Source organism: Anarhichas minor, unplaced genomic scaffold, assembly GCF_050575085.1.
Source record: "Anarhichas minor isolate MPS153535 unplaced genomic scaffold, ASM5057508v1 ptg000058l, whole genome shotgun sequence".
NCBI classification, from domain to species: domain Eukaryota; kingdom Metazoa; phylum Chordata; class Actinopteri; order Perciformes; family Anarhichadidae; genus Anarhichas; species Anarhichas minor.
This window is the reverse complement of record NW_027466504.1, coordinates 9,152,229-9,171,582: the sequence shown is the minus strand read 5'-3', so window position 1 is coordinate 9,171,582 and position 19,354 is coordinate 9,152,229. Positions and strand designations below refer to the sequence as shown.

Below are 19,354 nucleotides of genomic sequence, written 5' to 3'. Positions count from 1 at the left end.
CACATTAATAATATTGGATAAATCTAATTTAGCACTTTTTTATTTTATTATTTCTCATTTGCTAATCATATTCAAATTGTACCTCAAATAACCCAATAACTGAGTCCATGTCTCGTTGTGGTTTCATTTACAGCGATAATTCCACACTGTGAAAAGACATTTGTGCAATTTGAATAAATATCAAATAAGTTATAGAAGCCAATTTTGTTTTCTTTAACTCTCATCTGGAACAACACACAGGAAAGCTTCATGTTATGGTGACTGACATTAAACACACAACATGAACACCTCTATGTTCCCTTTCTCTGAATCACAGAATAACATTGTATTCTGTTCACTACACCAGGCCGGCCAGCGCACCTGGTAGCCTTCTGTACATTATGCATCATTGAAAAGTAAACAACATTGCCTGTGTGCCAAGCAGCCCCACAGGCAAACAATGTTTGAATGGACTGCATATCAAAAAAGCGTATATAAAAGTCAATCTCCACTGGATTATGGTAGTCTGTCCTCCGGGGGTCACTGCTCTCATCAAACCTGCGATGACTGCAGTATGAGCAGCTCCATACACAACTGAATACCAATTGCCTTTCTCACTCTCATCTCAACCCCTTCAGGTTCTTTACAGCGTTCATAACCAGATTCCCTATGCACACTAAATTGGCTCCTTTAAAAAATGATCTAATACAGAAAGATGGGAAAGGTTTATGGCGGGTAATGGATTAGGAGTCAACCCCTGTGCATAATTACCACAGTCATCATGATAAGAAAAGTCCTTTCCACATCGCACCGTTATCTTTTCGCCCTCATTGTGATCCGAGAGGGATGGTGACACTCGCATGAACTCCATATGCACAAAGACAATGAGAAAAATGGAAGACACGATCTTGTGTTTGCCATGTAAAAGCAACAGTAATGACATGCATTCAATTTAAAACGCACCCCTTCAACTTTAACTGAACCCTATGATTTTCTATGAAACATGCCTTGATTAAGTGTGATGGTCTCCTCTTTCCATTGATCATTGTCCGATACCAATCCAAAAATATATATCCAAGGCCATGGGCTACTAGAGGATGAGGGGAATTGTTGGGTATTTGCCAAAATTACTGAACAACGCAGTATCGTCACTTGCATGCTGAACATATTGGAGCTATTATACAAAGAGGAAATGGCATCCTGTACAAGAATCTGGACAATGTGTGGCGTAAACAATTATATCCACAGAGATGTGTCATACACATGCCTCCCCGTCACTTTCATGCTTTAGAAACAGTAGGCAGAGGGTTACAGGGAGCATGGGTTTGAGTGGTGGCAGACCAAAGCAGGCTCTTTCTAAAGAGCAGGCTGAGCCGGTCCATCTGGATGCTGCAGCCACCGCGTCATGACGTGGCCATCCTGCCCTCCACCCCCGCAGTTCACCGATTGTCACCACAGCCCCTCCTTGTCCTGCACTCTCCAGGCTCTCACCCAGGTGACAGTTTCAGCACCTTCTGTTCAACCTCCAGCCAAACAGAATTAAGGAAGAATTAAAAACTCAATGAGCCTAATAATTAAACTTTAATGGAGGACATAAAGCAACTTGACACCCCCTAAAAGCTATAGGCAGCCAGCATAACAGTAGCACCAAGTGGCCTGTGTCCCTTAAAATTACAGACATTGCTCCTTTGCAGCCAACATATTGCTGCCGTCATGACAAAACCTTGTTGCACAAATGTTGTGCCTTTGGCTTATAGAATAAATTCAAAATGTTATGTGATAAAACAAAAGAACAGGTCAGCTGAAAACAAGCAAGAACCACTGCAGCTTTACTTACTTCCTGAACAGTTAACATTTGGGAGTAATTGTTCGCTCCTGTGAGCTACAGTCAATGCATTTAGAAAACCATGCTAATGCAGTCTTAAAAAATAAGAAATCATAATATGTAATGACCAAAATGTTACTATTTCATCTCACATATCAGTAGGATATCCTGATGCTAAATTGCTTTGTTCGACTGCAAGAACAATACAGTCTTAACACTGCAAGCAGGTGGGCCAGCACAGGATTATAGCGGCTGTACATCAGTTCATCTCCACTGAACACATGTAGTCTAAATATGTGAATAGTGGAACATGTATTGCTTCCTTCATGTTTCCATACATTTTACACAGCAACCTTCACATTTACCGACAATTTGCATAATTAGCATCACTGCACTTGTTTGAGAAAAGACATTCCGAGAGACGGTTCATTAAGCTTTGGGCTAATATTTTTTCTCATAAGTCTCACACTTCATAGACAGCAGTCTACTGGCAGCATGAGAAAAAGGAAGTACTGCCGGCTACAGATTGGAAACAGTGAACAGATGAAAGGCAAGAAGTTGAACCAACTTTCCAAAGATCTTATCAAACTCCTTGCTCAACATCCGCAATGTTTGTTCACATGCAGCTCAGAACTTTGTTACGCACTGCAATTTGGACAAGAGCCACAACAGCCTGAGCCTATTCAACTAATACATAGTTTGTAACCACCATTTATCATATCATACTATAAAATCTAAGTCTTTTGTTACCAATGACAAAAATAACCATGGTTTGGAGCACTCTATTCACATTAAAACAGACCTTCACAACATACTACTATTGTTGAGCAGAACAGTCATAGATAGTGGATGGAAACTGGGCAGTAAAGTCCACTGTACTGGGTGCTCTTATCAGTCCAACCACCTGTACAAAGACAACTGGTGCTGCAGTCTCAATAGAGCAGCAGTGGGCCAACTGCTGAGACCTTCTGGAAATTATAAAAGGCTTCAGCAATTCCTTCAACCTTTCAGCCCCTCTGACAGCCTGCTAAACAGAATGAATTACCTCCTGGCCACCGCGCTCAATCAGAGCCTGGACGTCTGGCAGCATTAACTGCTGAAATAAACTGCCCGCCTTTACAAAAGTATTCAACAGTTTAAAACAAAAAAGGTGCAATGCTCCCTCCTGCACCTCATTTCCATTCTCATATGCCCTATTTTCCACTTAATAAAAACCCTGCTCGCCTTATTCACCGTCTTAACCTTAGTTTGTTTAAAGATACTAACTGTAAAGAACATAGACTGGTGACAAAATGGGGTAAAAGTGCATCAGTCTATACTATCAGTGACTCTTACCATAAATAAAATACAAATCTAGACTTGATATCTATCTTCACAGAGCTTAGATATGTCTAAATAGCATACAGGCATGTAGCAGTTATCAAAAAAAAAAAAAAAAAAAAAAAAAAAAACTTGAAGAGTAGAATATCAGCTACAGATGCTACATTTGTAAAAAGGTCAAAATGTTGATAAAGCAAGAAAATTGCCATGACATTTAGGTGTGTGTGTCAGGTGTTTGTATACTAAACCCCATATTTGTCTTTTACATGATGCTGACGAGAATGTCATGTCACCCTATCCTCATCACATCAGGATGGGTATTTACATAATATATTACATTCATTAGCCTTATCCCACAGATCAGTCTGTTTATCACATCTGTTAATCTTATAAATAATAAGATTAACAGATGCATGAATTACAGAGTAGTAATTTCACAGGAGATGCACACTGCTTGGTAGAGTGTAATGTGTGCGTGTTTGCAAATACCGCATGAGGAAGGTTAAAAGTTATGAAACACAACTGCAGAAAGCCAAAGTAGACCATGTTTAACATACTGCTGTTATACAGCTACAGGCTGGGACTATCAAGTCTATAGCTGCAAAAGAGCTGAGAGCATCAGCTGCAGAAGCAACAGGTAAAGCAATCTTTCAGCAACTCTGATGTGTGTAGGTTGTGAGCAGACTGCAGAAAATGACATAACAGTAGCACAAATCTCTGAAAAAGAAAGATCTGCTGACTCTCTTTGATTCGACATCCTCTCCTTGAGTCACCATAACAAATCTTTACTTAACTGAAGCAATGGCTATGCGGCCGCTACTCCTTACAGCACGCACATGCTACATTCGTGACGAATGAGATAATTGTAACTTCCAACCAAATCAGAATGAATTCAGTCATCAACCTCGTGTTTCATTACATTACAGTCATTTAGCAGACACTTTTATCCAAAGCGACTTACAATGAGTGTATTCAACATCGGTTTTCGAGAGAACAACTAGTCACCAGACAGTTTCACTGGCACGAGGTAGGAGAAAGAGCTGGAACTGCAACTACACATTAGAAAGAAAAGGTCAGAACGGTATCTAGTCCCTGTATTGCAGCTTACGGGAGGTCAGATCCAGGAGAGCAGACACACTCATCACATGTGCAATGCCTCCACAACCAGCATTTTCTGAGTCTGAACAGTAGAGGGCAGCCAAGGACAACTTAAGAGCCGAGGTGCCTTCCAGCAGCAAACACCATCCAACAGCTCCCAAAAGGTCAAAGGGCAGATTCTTACCTGCATTGACAATGGCATCCACCTCCAAGACCGTAATATCTCCTTTGTAGAGAGATACTTTATCACTCAGCCCGTCCGTCCCCGCCCCGCCCGTCTGCTCATTCCCTTCTTCTTTTTCATTGGCTGAAATAATAAAATAAAGACAACTTCAACTCCTTGCACTCATTCAAAACAGAAGATCAAAACATTGAGATGTCCCTCAATAAATACACACATTTTTTGTTCCTTTATACAGACACAAAGCAGATTCATGAATGGTTCTTAAATGTACTTTAAAAGACAAAATCTTCAGTTAAATGTAATGATGTTGATGGAGAATAGACTCAATTTTTGTTTTTTCCAGTTTTCTATAAAGCAATACTTCATAGAATTTCATTTAAAACAGTAAAAAAGTGGAAAATACTGTAATATCACGACTCTAGATAGTGTTTGACATGGACACTGAATATGAATTCACAATTAGCATTCTCTCATTTGTATTCCTTCTTTATCATAAACACTTCAAATTGTGTGATGCAATGTGTGGTCAAATGTTAATAACCAAGGAGCTGTGAATCAGCAGTCTGTTTCATACCGGTTCTTCAGAAGAATACATCAGCTAAGAGCCACAACAAAGTTATTATACCTTGTTTAATTTAATGCAGAGACAGCATACCACAGCAGCTGTGTGCAAATCACCAAGCACAGGTTTGTCTTTTTAAGTTGCCGTCTTGTCACTGTCACACGTCTCTTAAGATGGTTTCATGTAAAGCTACAGACTGTAGCACTGTGCCCAAGACAAGTTTACGCTATCTATTTCTATCACTCCTAAACAAGTTAACATTCTACCTCACTGCACCAAGCATCACTTGTAGTCTGCTGTGCGAGCTTCTCGCTTGCATTCTTCATCCAACCTCATTTTTTCTATACATGACCTCCCTGCAGCATTAAGCTCACATCAGAGCACTTATATTCCATGTCAAGCCAACTACCCTGACAACTTTATGTAACAGTCTTATTTGTAACTTTAATGTCACCTTTATTTATGCTATACTAAATTGCTTTATTTTTATTGAAACATGTTATTTACATAAAAGACATACTATTAATAAGAGTAACTTTGTAGCATCATTAGTTGTGACTTAGAATGTGAATGCTATAATAATATAAGTACTTTTGAAACTTAGCACTAAACTAACACAGTGGTTGTCAAACTTTTTTCTCAATAATATACCCCCTTTGAAATATTTTGCAGCCAAGTACCCCTTAACGCAAAACATTTTTGGTAGGAAAAAGAGAGGTAATGTTAGAACTACAATACGGTGCACCATCAGTGTCTGGTTTACTAAGCAACAACCCTGTAACTGAAAAACCCTAAATGCTACATTTCAAGTGTTCAGTGCTCTGTTCTCACTTTCTTTCTCTATGTTTTCAGGTGCAAGCCACAAATACGTTTCCCTGATTTTTGTCCGTTATTCATTATGGAAACTGGCTTCCCGGGTCACATTGAACAAACAGAATTATGAACTTGATTGCATTTGTTGCAGCAGTTGACAGTTTACGGCAGTTAACGATTACATTGAAAATGTCAATCTTACATTTTTTTTATTGAAGTTATTATAGCATCATTTTAGCAATTAGTGTGCATGAGTGATATTTTTTAACATTTGAAAGACATTTCAAGTACCCCCTGCAGTACTCCAAAGTACCCCTAGGGGTACTCGTACCCCATTTGAGAAACACTGCTCTAACCTACTTAACATTGGTTTGTGACCGTTATAAAGCTCTGTTACGGTTGGCTGACAGGTAACATTAACATATTTTCAATTAAGAAGTGTTCTTTATTGATTTTTGTCACTGTTTTTTATGTATACATGCCCCCATAATAACACTTGCCTTTAATCTAACTTTAGATGCAAAACGGTTTCGGCTCCATGCTGTATGTTCTCCAAGAAATTAGAAGCAATAGAAGCTTGGTGAACAAAAATACATTTTCATATTATTTTACTAACAATGGCGAATCCCCTTCTCCTCATCAAACAAATCACTTTTTAAGTTAGCAAACCGCCTGTGCTGTCTGGTTGGGGACTAGCTCTTTTTAAAACCTGAAATACTGTCACTTCTTGAGAAACCATGTTAACGGTTTTTCATCTTGCATATCAAGCTGTGGTGTAGAGTAAGTAGAAATACTTCGTTACTGTACTTAAGTCGTTTTTTTGGATATCTGTACTTTACTTTACTATTTATATTTCTGTTGACTTTTACTTTACTACATTTTGCAAAGAAAACTGATACTTTGACTCCGATACATTTCCCCTGAAACCTTCGTTACTCGCTACAAAATCAAATCTATCTTTAGAAACAAAATGAATCATGAGACCAGCGTCGGGGACTGTGGTGGAACAGAGACTGCAAGCAAGCAGGTTTGGTGAATCAGTGGTCCTAGCTTGCAAGTTAAATCATTGGTTAATCACGTTAATGCGCAAAACAAGTGCTCTCAAAGCCGCGGTGTTTTGATTCCCAGTGATGCCCAGGATGCTACATGCTATAGCTAGCGAGCGACAACACGAGTAGAATTCCACACAGGACGGGTGGGATGAGGAGAGGTGGATGGGTCAAACAAACACTGGTGTTTCCTCCAGGAGGCCGCAGTTTGTGCCGTGCGTGAAACGAGAAGCCAATGTTGATTTATTTGTGACGTGACTTCCGTACTTAAGCAACGCCACTTCCGTAGATATTTTAACGCAAACCACGATCTTTTCCTAAACCTAACTAAGTAGTTTCATCGCCTAAACCTTAGTTGTTTCCTGTGAAGATGGAAGTTTATTTTGAAAAGACAGTATGCGTGTAACAAGCGAAAACAGACTCATGTTGCTGGACTTTTGCAGGAAAAACGCACGAAAAATGAGGAGTAACTTTTCGTAAGATATCAATAAAACGGGGATGAATTTATATCATTGTATAAAGAGAGTGACATGAGAAGATCAATCTCATGTCTGTAAGTTAAATCAGCTATAATCACTCTTTTAAAGTGATTAGTGACTCGTCTAAAACATTTTAAAAAGGAATAACTTCAATAGAATCATTCTATACAATGTAGCTTCTTTACATTATATTAGAATGTAAAGAAGTTACATTGTAATACAATGTAGCTTCTTTACATTCTAATAGAATGTAGCTTCTTTACATAGAATGTAAAGAAGCTACATTGTATTAGAATTGTCTTTTGAAGATGAACAGGACATTTTTCAGTTTCCAGTAATGACTGGGTTGTTACTTTCGGTGCTGCTTTAGTATTGATCATGTTTTGATATTAGAGTCATTTTGTGGATGATCAGATGGAGTTATGATGGTAGCAGTCGCCCAATTGCAGATTCAGCTTCAGCAAAACCTTTGCCTATTGTGTTCAAATCAGGCCCATATGAGTTTACAAGGCAGGTGTCCTTTCTCAAAACACTGACCTGATGCATCAAGTGGATATTTTTTGCTGAACACAATATGATGCATTTGCCCTCTACATCCTCTAGTCAGAATGAGCATACTTATAAACGCACTGTTACAACTCCTTCATAGTGTCATATTGCTTTTCGGAGAATTATGATGATAAGTTCATAGTAGATGCAAAAGTATACTTATGTACAATATATTATGTTGAACATTGTTGCTCCTGGATGGATCACAGCCAACCCAATTATTTTCAACACAGCTCCATGTCCTTGGTCATGGTGCCACAGCACTTAAAAGAATAAGAATACTTAAGTACATTTAATATCAGAAAATTACTTTTGATACTTAAGTACAATAAATATCAGATACTTTTACTCAAGTAGTATTCTAATAGATGACTTTTACTGGAGTAATTTTCCAGTAAGGCATCTTTACTTTTACTCAAGTATGGCTTTTGGGTACTTTATACACCACTGATATCAAGCAATGTTCACATCATAATTTTGGTTTAAACGTTAACTAAAAAGAAATGAGAAATAATAATAATTTGATATTTCACACTTAAACATAGAATAACCCAATTGCAAATTTAGAAAAATATTACCAATATCATGCAAGCACCAGCATACGGAAAAATACATGCACAGCTCATTTATGTGCAGAATTTTGTTTCTCTATATTTTCATACAAAGATAAGTATGGCTAAATGCATAACATTGGGTAAAATACTTAGGATGAAACCTAAAAACTGTAATGTAGCCACCAGAATCATTGCATAATAACTTTGGGCTGTGTAAACAGTGTCATTATGTGTCAGCTTATTGTTGCTGAATGTCTTGAGTTGGGTGTCGCTGATAAGACTCTCTTACGTCTATTTTCCTCTCCCCAGATTGAGATCTTGTCCAAAGATACAAAATCTTGACGGCGATACTCCTTGCGTCTCTCCTCCCGATCCAGACGGAGCAGTCTCTCTGTGGAGGAAAGACACCATACATTAAACATGAGTAAAGCCGGTCCCATGGAAGAATAAAAGCGATAAAGAGGGAAGTAGACTTGGTACTGGCATAGACAGCTAATAAATAAAATATTAATTTCCAGCGAGACACATAAACTCACTTAAATCTTTGCACTTATTAATTCATCAATAACCTCACAAACTGTCTTACGGTTTCTACCCATAGCTGTAGTAGACAGATATTAGACAGTTGCTCAGACTCATCCTCCACCGCTCACCTGGTACTGCCATTATCATCATCATCATCATCATCATAATCAGTCATGTCCCACTCCTCACTGCTCCAGCTCCACACCTCTTTAAACTGACACTATGACAAATGGGGATCTTAAATAAAGTGATAATTAATAATGTGATCCTGCTTCATGCATTAAAATCCCGTTTTGGATTGCATGGTCAAAGTGCAGGATCTGCAATGAAAGAGCACCCCAGGAGCTGGTAGGGTCTTACTCAAACACACTTTAGTAGTGTAGCAAGTAACACAAGTACACAGTCTACCCCAGTCAATACATCAGAGGCTCTCAGCCATGTGTCAAAACAACCCAAAACAATGCAGGCTCGCCCTCCAATCAGACACCTCACCACCATTTGATTTCCCTCACTCGTCCCTCTTCTGTGGTTGTGGGGGTGATAATTAGTGAAACTGGCTGTTGTGTGGATTGGCTGGACTGAAAATGTGCATACTCTTGTGTCTCCATGGCTGTCAGATGAGAACCACAGCACTACGCAACCCTGTTGCCGAAGCTGCATTGCACTCTGAAATGTTTGTCCTGCTTTGCACAAGCTGTGTGCTGCTCTGCCCCTGAAGTAATTCTTATGGGACTTTATCATCTACAGGCCCTTTTCACAGCAGCCATTCTGACATTAACATTGCAGGGTAAACACAGCTGTTTTTAACAACATTAATTATGGAACTGCTCCATTTGTGGGCCAGGGCCCTGGTATTGTGTATGCTGGCTCACAGACTGTAGATAAGAAGTGGACGGAGTCATCGTGATGTCACACATTGGTTTGAGGGCTGCCGTCTTGAAGCCTTCGAGTTCAGCAATTTGGCCGTCTCCATCTTGGCTTTTCAGCAACCAATGAACAGAAGTATTTTTTACCATAATTTGGAACACGGAGTGATGTAGAGACGCCGTGTCCAGCTCTGTTAGTGGCAGCAACATGTCATTTACAGCATACTCCGCTTTGTGTTCTATTTGACTCTAAATGGACCATAATTTGCTAAATGAACATCATGCTGTATTGAAGAAGACTTGAAACTAGAGATTGAGACCATAAACTCATGTTCACAATGTTTACTGAGGAATCAAGAGAGAAGTAGAGTCATTTTCTCATAGAATCAGACTTATTTTTGCAACCGGAGGAGTCGCCCCCTGCCAGTAGAGAGAATGCAAGTTTTAAGACACTTCCGCATTGGCTTCACTCGGCAGAAACGGAGGTTGCCACACACTATATAGAATGGGACAATAATTAATTTTACTAATTACAACTGTGTTTATCCTGCTATGACATGTCAAAATAGCTGCTATGTAAAAAAATGGCCAATAGTTTGCAATAGAACTTAAATGAGAAAAAGTTTGTCTGTGATGCCTCTACTGTAGATGGAGAAACTTACTCTGTCATGACTAACTTCATTTAGTGGTAGTGAGTAGTGATGCATATTGTAATGATACCTGCTGTTCTGGTACAAGTGCTGATTCTGAGATAAAGTGTTTTGGTTGCATTAGTGCATGTTGTGAGATTAACCATTGTTCTGAGCTGCATGGTGGTAAAGAGAACTGTGTAGTCAGTATAGAGAAATGCGTTACCCTTTTAAGCTTCTCCTAGTTACCTAAGCTGCTGTGTGCATGAAGTGAGAGTACTTCTTGTTATTTGTTTGTGGGCTTTGGAGCAAATTCCTACACGACCGGCCGACATTAGAAACATCACACAGCTGCTGCTGCTGCTTAACCTTTGTACTGCTGCATCACTCTTGGGTCCTCACAGCTTGTTTCCTAATGTTCATCTCTATGACCGTAAAAAGAGCCTCAACTTGCTACTGAATCTTCAGAAAACACCGGGCTGTTCTGCAAAACAAGCGTCATCCTCCTTACGTGCTTCACTGTGAAATCCCACGCCAAATAAATACCCCAGTGCACAGAGCGTGGACTTTGGTCAATTAAAACATCCCCTCTATGAAACAGTTTAAGATGAAACTGGATGTGATACAACGCTACACAAAAGCATCCTAAGAGTTTACCATAATTTGCTCTTAACAACTAAATGTTGAGGTCTAAGCTTTGATGCTTTGTCTATAATAACACAAGGATCCTTAAGTCATCCTTTGGCAACATCCTGCAGTAAGTCAGGCTACAATTAAAAGGTATTTCCGCAGTGGGGGATATCCAGTCTATCCCCTGTGTTGCTGTGATGCGTTTTCTCTCCCTCTTGCCCACTCCTGTCATTCCCAAGGCTGCTTTTATTCTACATGGATGACTAAAAAGCCACTTCAGAGGTTGAACACAGCAAAGCTCTCTGGACCACACTAAAGAGCTTTGTCACTCTGCTGAACTTATAGTCATTGAAGAATCCCACAGCTTAGTTTAGATGCCACGAGAACAGGATGGGCTCACAATTAGCTTAATAAATATTAATAATATTAATAATATGAATAATGCGAGTAACAAGATTGTGTTACCGGAGATGATGCTAAGTGCCTTGTGATTTTTCTAACAAAATTCTAGTGATAACAAAACACATTACGTCTCATTTTCTGAGGTATTCTAATACCATCAATATTCCCGTTTCATGTCTGGCACGTTTTAATAAGGTTGATTGTACAAACACAACATGTATATTGATCTATCTTTGTTGGTACTACATTTGACACATCCTACAGTCTAGCCCTGGGTCAAAACACCAGTTAAAAATATAATCACAATAAATTCCTTAAGTTTTAGAATTTCTTTCACATTTTGACTTGCCTTGATCTCCTCTTAACACAATTTCAGCTCGAGGGTGTATGCTCAGAATATAAAATCTGATTTGCTTTGATGTTCACTCCATGCTACTACCTGCTCAAACTGGAAACATCTGGCTAAGATTATTTATTACCTTTGCTCCCAGAATTTAAATGACCATTTTAAAGATTTTCCCCATAATACACAAACAATGAGGCGCGAGTCAACAGGCTTGATGGCGGACACTGAGCGAGCTGCAGTACTTTATAAGAAGACCCAAAAATTCCAATCATTAACTCCCCAACAATATCATTATTAAAAACTATTTTTCTTTCAGTTATTATTTGAGGTCACGTCCATTCTGAACAGAGGCTAGGGCTGGAAATACAAGGAACAGGAATACAGTTTCATCACATGCAGCAGTGCTGCACATACCTTGACGTTACACAGCACGAAGACCACAGGTGGAATGAACATCATTAATGAGGGCTCCATTCCATTCGGTGTTTACTAGCTGCAGGGACCTCGTTCTGCGCATGCTTACTCAGTAACATAGATGGACAACGTGGCATAAACGGAATGGAGCCGCGACTAATTAATGTGATTGATTACACCTGTGCTGCACCTGCTGTGACGACGTCGTCTAGCGTGGAAGAGCTTTACTGTGTCATGAAATGAATAACTTATGAACATAGCTAGGAGTTAGCATGCATTTCTCGGCCCCTTTGAGCAACAGCAGGTCTAGCCTGCAGCCCACCGTGTCTCCGAAACTGAAAGGACTTTGAGTCAAATAGGCGAGTTTGATAACTAGCATCATTCGCAACTTTCACGGTTTGAAACAAAGAAACTCTCTGAGAAATTGTGAATAACCACGTTTTTAAAGTATTAGACACTCCGTTCCTTTGTTTTACCACGCTGGGTCTGCTGTTTTCGGCTGAAGGGCTATTTAGCAGCAGAGAATGAATTGTTTGCAACTCACTGTTGGTGTATCACACAGGTGGAAGGCAGGATGTGTTAGTTGGGGGGGGGTACTCGAACAGGTACATTAGGGCTCGGCGCAAATCTGCGAGAGGCTTAAACGTAAGCTAATGAGCATGCAAGACGCACTATGAGAATAGTGTTGCTGCGAATGCCAAACATGCATTACGGAAGCTAAACAGAGGCGCAACATCATCATAACATCTGTACAGCCACCGTATGGGACTAGCGAGTAGTCCAGATAGTAAAGTGCCTATTGTCACAGCATCACGGGGAGGACAGGAAGAGTGCATGTCAATCTTCTGGCATGGTTGAATTCATGCTGTCTGCCATTGAGATGATGATAGCCCCATTCTCCCCAAAACAAGCCTTACCTTTTTCAGTCTTCCAGTCCTTTTTCTTTTTGCTCATGCTGCCGGAATGGTTTGACTTCGAATGGTTGTTTTTTGACTGTGGCAAACCCAGGCTCACAGTGAATAGTGCTCCGGGGGAAAAAACTGAAATGTAAAGTGAAACAGCCTCTGGACGGTTGTCTCACCTGTGAAGCTGTCAAATGTCTATGGACCTCAGTGGGCTCAACCTACCGTGAGCGCGCCGTAAATTATGTGTACGAATACTGGCTGAATGATTGGGAGTCGAAAACCAGGAAGTGTGCACGCGATTGGTCCGGTGACTGAGTCAATCATATAAGGTCCACGCGCTGCGGAGGCATGGTAGGTTGTTTCCGGTGGTTCGTCCGACTGCCGTGTGAAGTGTTTGGCTAGTAACGCCGGGCCACTCGGATGCAAACTGCAATAAGTGGGGGCTGCTATGACTCACTGCAAGTAAACTTAGCGAGGAAACAGTCGTGTAAATGATAAATAAATACATACTTTTAATAGGTTTATGTTATACGACAGTGTATTTTGCAGTAGAGTTGGTTAACATTTGATCCCAATGCAGAGAAAACTGTGCATGTGCATACAGTTATATGATAGGCTATGTTATAGTATTAGACTATATTTGTTTTATAGGCCAATATTATAATAACGTTTAAATAATAATCATACTTCTGAATATTCCTATCATTCAAACTTGTTTTATAGTTTAGAAATTATTTTTTATAGAAACTGGAAAATGAACGATGGGTTTAGTTGTTATGATGTGTCCATATTTTCATGATAGGGTGATTGTTCCTGATATGCGTGAGATTTGCCTTGTAACGCTGGACTATAATTGCTGTGTAATTGTTTGGATCACAGCAACAGTTTTTATGATAATTTTGGCCAATAGTATCTGAGGTAACTATTATTATGTTTTATAGTAATAATACTTTAACAGCTGTCTCTAAACACACAAAAGGACACAGATGCACGGTAACCTGCTCTTGTTTGTGGCAGAGGACAGCATCTCACAGGATGAACCAGATCGGACCAGTAAGTCCGGCTGTCGTATGAGAGAGGCTGGTTCCAGAGACCACCGTCTGTCATCTGTTGTGTGTTAGCTCTGCTCTGGTCCAGACCCATCTGCTCCTGAGACCGCTGACATTATCTGAGAGTGGAAAATATCTTTCGTCCAAGCTGTACTCTGATCTTGATTTTTTTTTAAGGGAAGGGTTATTTTAGTGAAATGCATGCAGTTTCCATGTCAGCAGTTTTTGTTTTCACAATTACATTTATAACATTAACAGTAACTTGACCGTATAGGTGGAAGCCATGTTCCTGCTCCATTTGGGTTAATTATTTCTGAAACTAATATTACAAAGTGCAAAGGATTTACATTTCCCAATTCTCTCACCAGACGTTTCATATTCCAGTCAAATTAAAGATCTTTATCTCATTGAGCTGCTGCCGTTTTTAGGAAATTAAGACAACGTAATCAGCTCTCACATTTGGCACATAGATTCATAATTTGTCCTTGTAATATTTTAATTAGTTTCCACTCTATCTAATATGGATTTACAAAACATAAAATACTGTATCAGTGTCTGTTCTCTATAAAACCACATTGGGACATTTACAGAACATCGCCACAGCCCTTGGAATAGCAGATGAAAATGTCTCCATTTACCCTATATTCAAATATAAAAAGGAGATTTGAATGAAGTGGCCATTGCTGTTTTCTGTCTGTACTAATCAAACCAAACCACTAGATGTCGATCTTGCAACATTATAAGCAGCAGTACACACAAAGTGATGCTGTTAAGAAACTGAGACTAGCAATAAGTAAGTCAGAGTTGGCCTTACATACAATATATTAAAACAGGTTTCTGATTTTAAACTAACCTTATAAAGACTGGCAGATATTTCACTGAGGGGTGTGGGGATTGCTGTCATTAGGCAATCTTGCTCTAAATAATCTCATATGCTCTCTCTGATATCTGGGGGAGTCATATTTAGAAGGAGACTGGCTCAAAACACCTTCGTCAGCAAGCCTCGCACCCTGCTGTCTTTGTGAAAGACGCTAAATGCAAAGTGTGTGGCCCTGACCTCTGACCTTTTCTTTTGACCTTTCAATAAAGCCTCATAAATTTCTATTAGACTTGAGCGGAAGTGAAATCCTCAAGTATTTCTGTTTACGCTAAACTTCTTGTTAAACTGTTATGTTATACTAATATACACCCAACTACACTATAGTTTCAGTTATGAGACTGAAGCCTCTTGACATCCATAGTCCACTCACACATGTGTTTTCACTTATGTTGTCAGATTAAACCTTTGTGTTGGCACATCACATCTCCCTCACTCTCCTGTTTTCTGTAATGTTGCACCGGTTAGGGCGAGACAACTTATCTCGTTATCATTCTTATTGGTCCATAGAGTTTTGTGACATCCCGTTATTTCAAGGTCGATCCACCTGACTAAAGGTCCAATCAGCCAGAGTAATGGAAAGCACCTGTGAGGGTGTGGAGGGCCTTAAAGTGTTATTGAATGTTGTGTTATGGAGTCCTGGGTTCATTCACGATCACGATAAATGGGCTTTTTTGTCTCTTTTTAATTTCGTCACCTAACACGAATCAGCAAACGATGAAACTGTAGACTCATCGGGTTTTCTCATTGTTTTAGGGTGATTTAAAATAACGACATTCAATGTGTCTCGTATTTGCTATAAGTGTGTAATGCAGACAACACCATGTCTGATGAGCAGCAAAAAGATACAACTTGGCTGGCTGTTCCCAGTGACTATAGTTGCTTGTACAGGGCCCAATCTGTATACTCCACATATACTCCAAAAAGGATCTATTTGTGTAAGACTGCGTAGGCAATTGTTATCGCCATGGTTACAGCACAAGGAGATTAAGCCGGTGACTGTACCTACAAGTCACTGGCCAAGAACAGTGCATCGTCTAATCTCTTGTTGGCTTGATACCTATGTTTTTTCATATCCCACTTATTATAATCGCAGCAACGTAATTACAGCAAGCAACACAATTATCTACAGAGAAATGCTCAAAATTTACCCATGACTTAAAGTGAGCCCAGAGGCTAAAGGAATCATAATTATGGCAATTGTTGTTTATACATGTTCTTATGTCAATATCCGTAAGTCCTTTGATGTTTTTTTTTGTGACTGTCTGGTTTGGGTTGTATCATCATGTCTGTTCTCAGTCAGTGTCTAATGATAAAACATGATTTGTTTAATACAGTCATAGCTCAAGCCTATTGCTGCAGACTAAATACCTCTACTCTGTGGGGGGGCTCCATGTCTTCAATTAGCCCTTAAGACTTATCAAGCGGAGGCCTTCAATTATTTACTGTTTTTCATATCTTGCCAATGACAATGAAAGGGAATGAACTGAAAGCCTCAGAAAAGGTTTGACAGTGTCAATCCACAGAGAGCATGTTAAAGCCCGTAGGGTCTGTAAAGGTGATTTCTCGGAAAGGAAACAATTCCTCAGCCAATTTCACACACACAATAAACAATACAAATAGTTCTAATGTTCAGTCATTAGCGATGGAAATAGTTTTGCAGCGCTCCCGAACTGCAAGAGAACCTTTCCTGTGAGTGCTGTCTTTGACGCAATGCCAACCCTGAACATGAAAACACTAGAGTTTGGTGGTTTGTGTGGGTCCTTTTCAACCTTCTCAATCAAACGGTTGTCTGCCCCCATCGTCCATTGTGTCCTGTCTTATATCATGCTCATCTGGTCCACAGATGTAAGAAGCTATTCTGACGAAAGGAGCCAAAAACCTCTGAGAAGTACCTCGGTAGAGACTAGCCCATTCGTGCACAGTCTACCATGAGTCTGAAGCACACCTCGTCACATTCATTATGCTTGTTTATGTGTTCAGTATCTACTCTGTAGTACACAAGAAAAACACTCGACTTGAATAATTCTTTCAGTTCTAGCAGTCATTTGTTGCACCATCTGGTTATATAGGCCAATCATTATTTTCACATTATATTCTTTCCATTTTCCTGTCCCATAAATATGACTTTTTTCTTTAAATTGACAAAGTTTTCATCCTTACTCATAGCTGCTCCTTTTATGTGTGAAAAACGTTCAGACCAGATATGAACCTTTCTTTCTAAAACTCCTCCTGTGTTCAGCTTCAGGCTGTATAGGCTACTGCCCTGTATCTCAGAATTAGAGATTATAGTATTATATCTCCAATCTCCTACAGTATTTATTATTCATGGCTTTGGCACCTGTTTCATTCATGATTACAACCATTTTTCTTCTTGTAGATCACAATCGCCTCTCGTCTGTAATCCAGCTGCAAGAGCAATTTGTCCTGAGATGCGTTGTGATGCACTAATGTGAATATAGTGGTTTACTGAGTGGTACTTGGTTTAGTCTACGTCCTTAGAATGGGTTTGGGGTTGGATATAAAAAACATCACACTGTGTGTATTCTTTTCCTGCAGGATTCCTGTGGGTTGTAGCTTTGGCAGAATGTGTTGCTACGGCTCCCTCTGTTTATTTAACTGTATTTCATAAAGCCCCCATCCAGCATGTCTCTTCACACCAGAGCGTGCCTGCTTTCTGCCCGCTCAAAGCAGCAGGAATTCCTTCCTGATCGCTGGCTGAACCCAAGTTGAATAGATTTAGTGTGGATTGATGTTCAACATGTTCAAAGCACATATGCACTACAGTGATCCAAACTGTTATGGCTTCTATGTATCAACAGTTTTATTTGCAGGATAGTTCTTCTCACACAGTGTTGGTGTGTTCTTTTTGATCCCAGCTCAATAAATATATGAAGCTATGGGGTTTTTAACTTTGCTTTTTCCCTTTTTTAAAATTAAACAATAAACTAAAGCACAAACAGAAAGGAAGAAATCTCTTTGATATTATATTGCAGACAAATCAAGATATCACGTGTTCCCTCTGACTGTGCACATATTCACAGTGCAGCATCTCTGCCATGACAACACAAAAACACAATGCTTCAACTGCCCATCGTAGCGGAAATCATTTGTCATGTTTTCTGGTTCTAACTCTCAAGTATAATAGGAAGGCCTGAAGAAGGTCCTTTCTTTTACCGTCTTCAAATATGAGGTTATATAGCACTGTAAAAGTAAAATGTTGATGCATTTGATTTCAAAGGTTATGATTCAGGTCATAGCTACTAGCAAAAAAGCCTGCGCGAGTGTGAATCTGTCTCAAGATGTAGAAGCTAAAAAGGCCTCAAATGAATCATGTCTGTGTCGTCATGACACATCTAGAGACACGTGTCATGACACATCTAAAGAGTGAGAGAAAGAGAGACAGAGAGAGAGATAAAGCGAGCGAGAAAGAAAGAGAGAGAGAAAGATGCCATGCAATAAAGCTCCATGGTCAGACTCTAACCAGCGACGTCACATAATTCTCAGACTTTGGAGCCACCAAGACGTACTGATGGGAGACAAGTTTTCAATTCAAAGCATCGACCAAGTTTTTAATTTTTTGGACCACCACATCAGAATCCAAGACAAAGCGCTTGTTTCTATTCTCATCATTTTTTTGCTGACAGTTGAATTCATACAGGAGAAAATCGATTGTAGAGCATAAAAGGGCGTAGCAGTTTCCTTACTGTCAATAGCCAATAGTTTGCAGACATTTTTACACGCCATAGTGGAAAAACCCAAGTGTCATTTTCAACATTAATGATACCTGCATTCCATTTAGGTGAGTCAGTCTCAGAGTCTTGCATTATGAATATTGGCACACTGGAATGGCTCCCGGGACACCTAAATGGAGCTGAGCTGTTAAGGAAATTAGCTGGACCTGTTCGTTTCCTGCCAGAAGAAATATCAGCTGTGGAAAAGGTCTATGGTATGTTTTAAGTAAACTTGAGGGGCTGGCATCGCTTTTGTTCAGTTACACCTTAACTGGCAAATGTGCAATTCAATTTATAGACAATTAAATTAATTCAACTCCTGATTTTGACAAACCAGGCTAATGCAGCATAATCGCTGACAACCAGAGTAATAAGGTAAATTGTAATAAATACATTTTGTCTTGATCGTGAGCATAATAAACAGCTCTTTGAAAAAAAGAAATTATTTAAACACAGGCTTCTCCAGTAAATTAGGGAGTGTACAGACTTGCAGCAAGTCAGCTAGGGTTACTGAAATATTTTGCACATAAATAATCATATTGACCACGATGGTATTGTTTTATGT

At 39.5% G+C, this 19,354-nt stretch overlaps 1 protein-coding gene across 3 annotated transcripts in view; it reads right to left on the bottom strand.

The window, feature by feature from the left end:
* macrod2 (mono-ADP ribosylhydrolase 2) overlaps nt 1-13,356 on the bottom strand; it is a 377,161-nt gene extending 363,805 nt beyond the window's left edge. For all 3 annotated transcript variants that reach the window (XM_076077082.1, XM_076077083.1, XM_076077084.1), the window contains exons 1-3: nt 13,142-13,356; nt 8,702-8,803; nt 4,407-4,529 (exon numbers count right to left, since the gene is read on the bottom strand). In XM_076077082.1, coding sequence (XP_075933197.1) covers nt 4,407-4,529; nt 8,702-8,803; nt 13,142-13,178 — 262 coding nt within the window. In that variant the 5' untranslated portion in view covers nt 13,179-13,356. The remainder of the gene's footprint in view (nt 1-4,406; nt 4,530-8,701; nt 8,804-13,141) is intronic.
* Between the last annotated feature and the right edge of the window lie 5,998 nt (nt 13,357-19,354).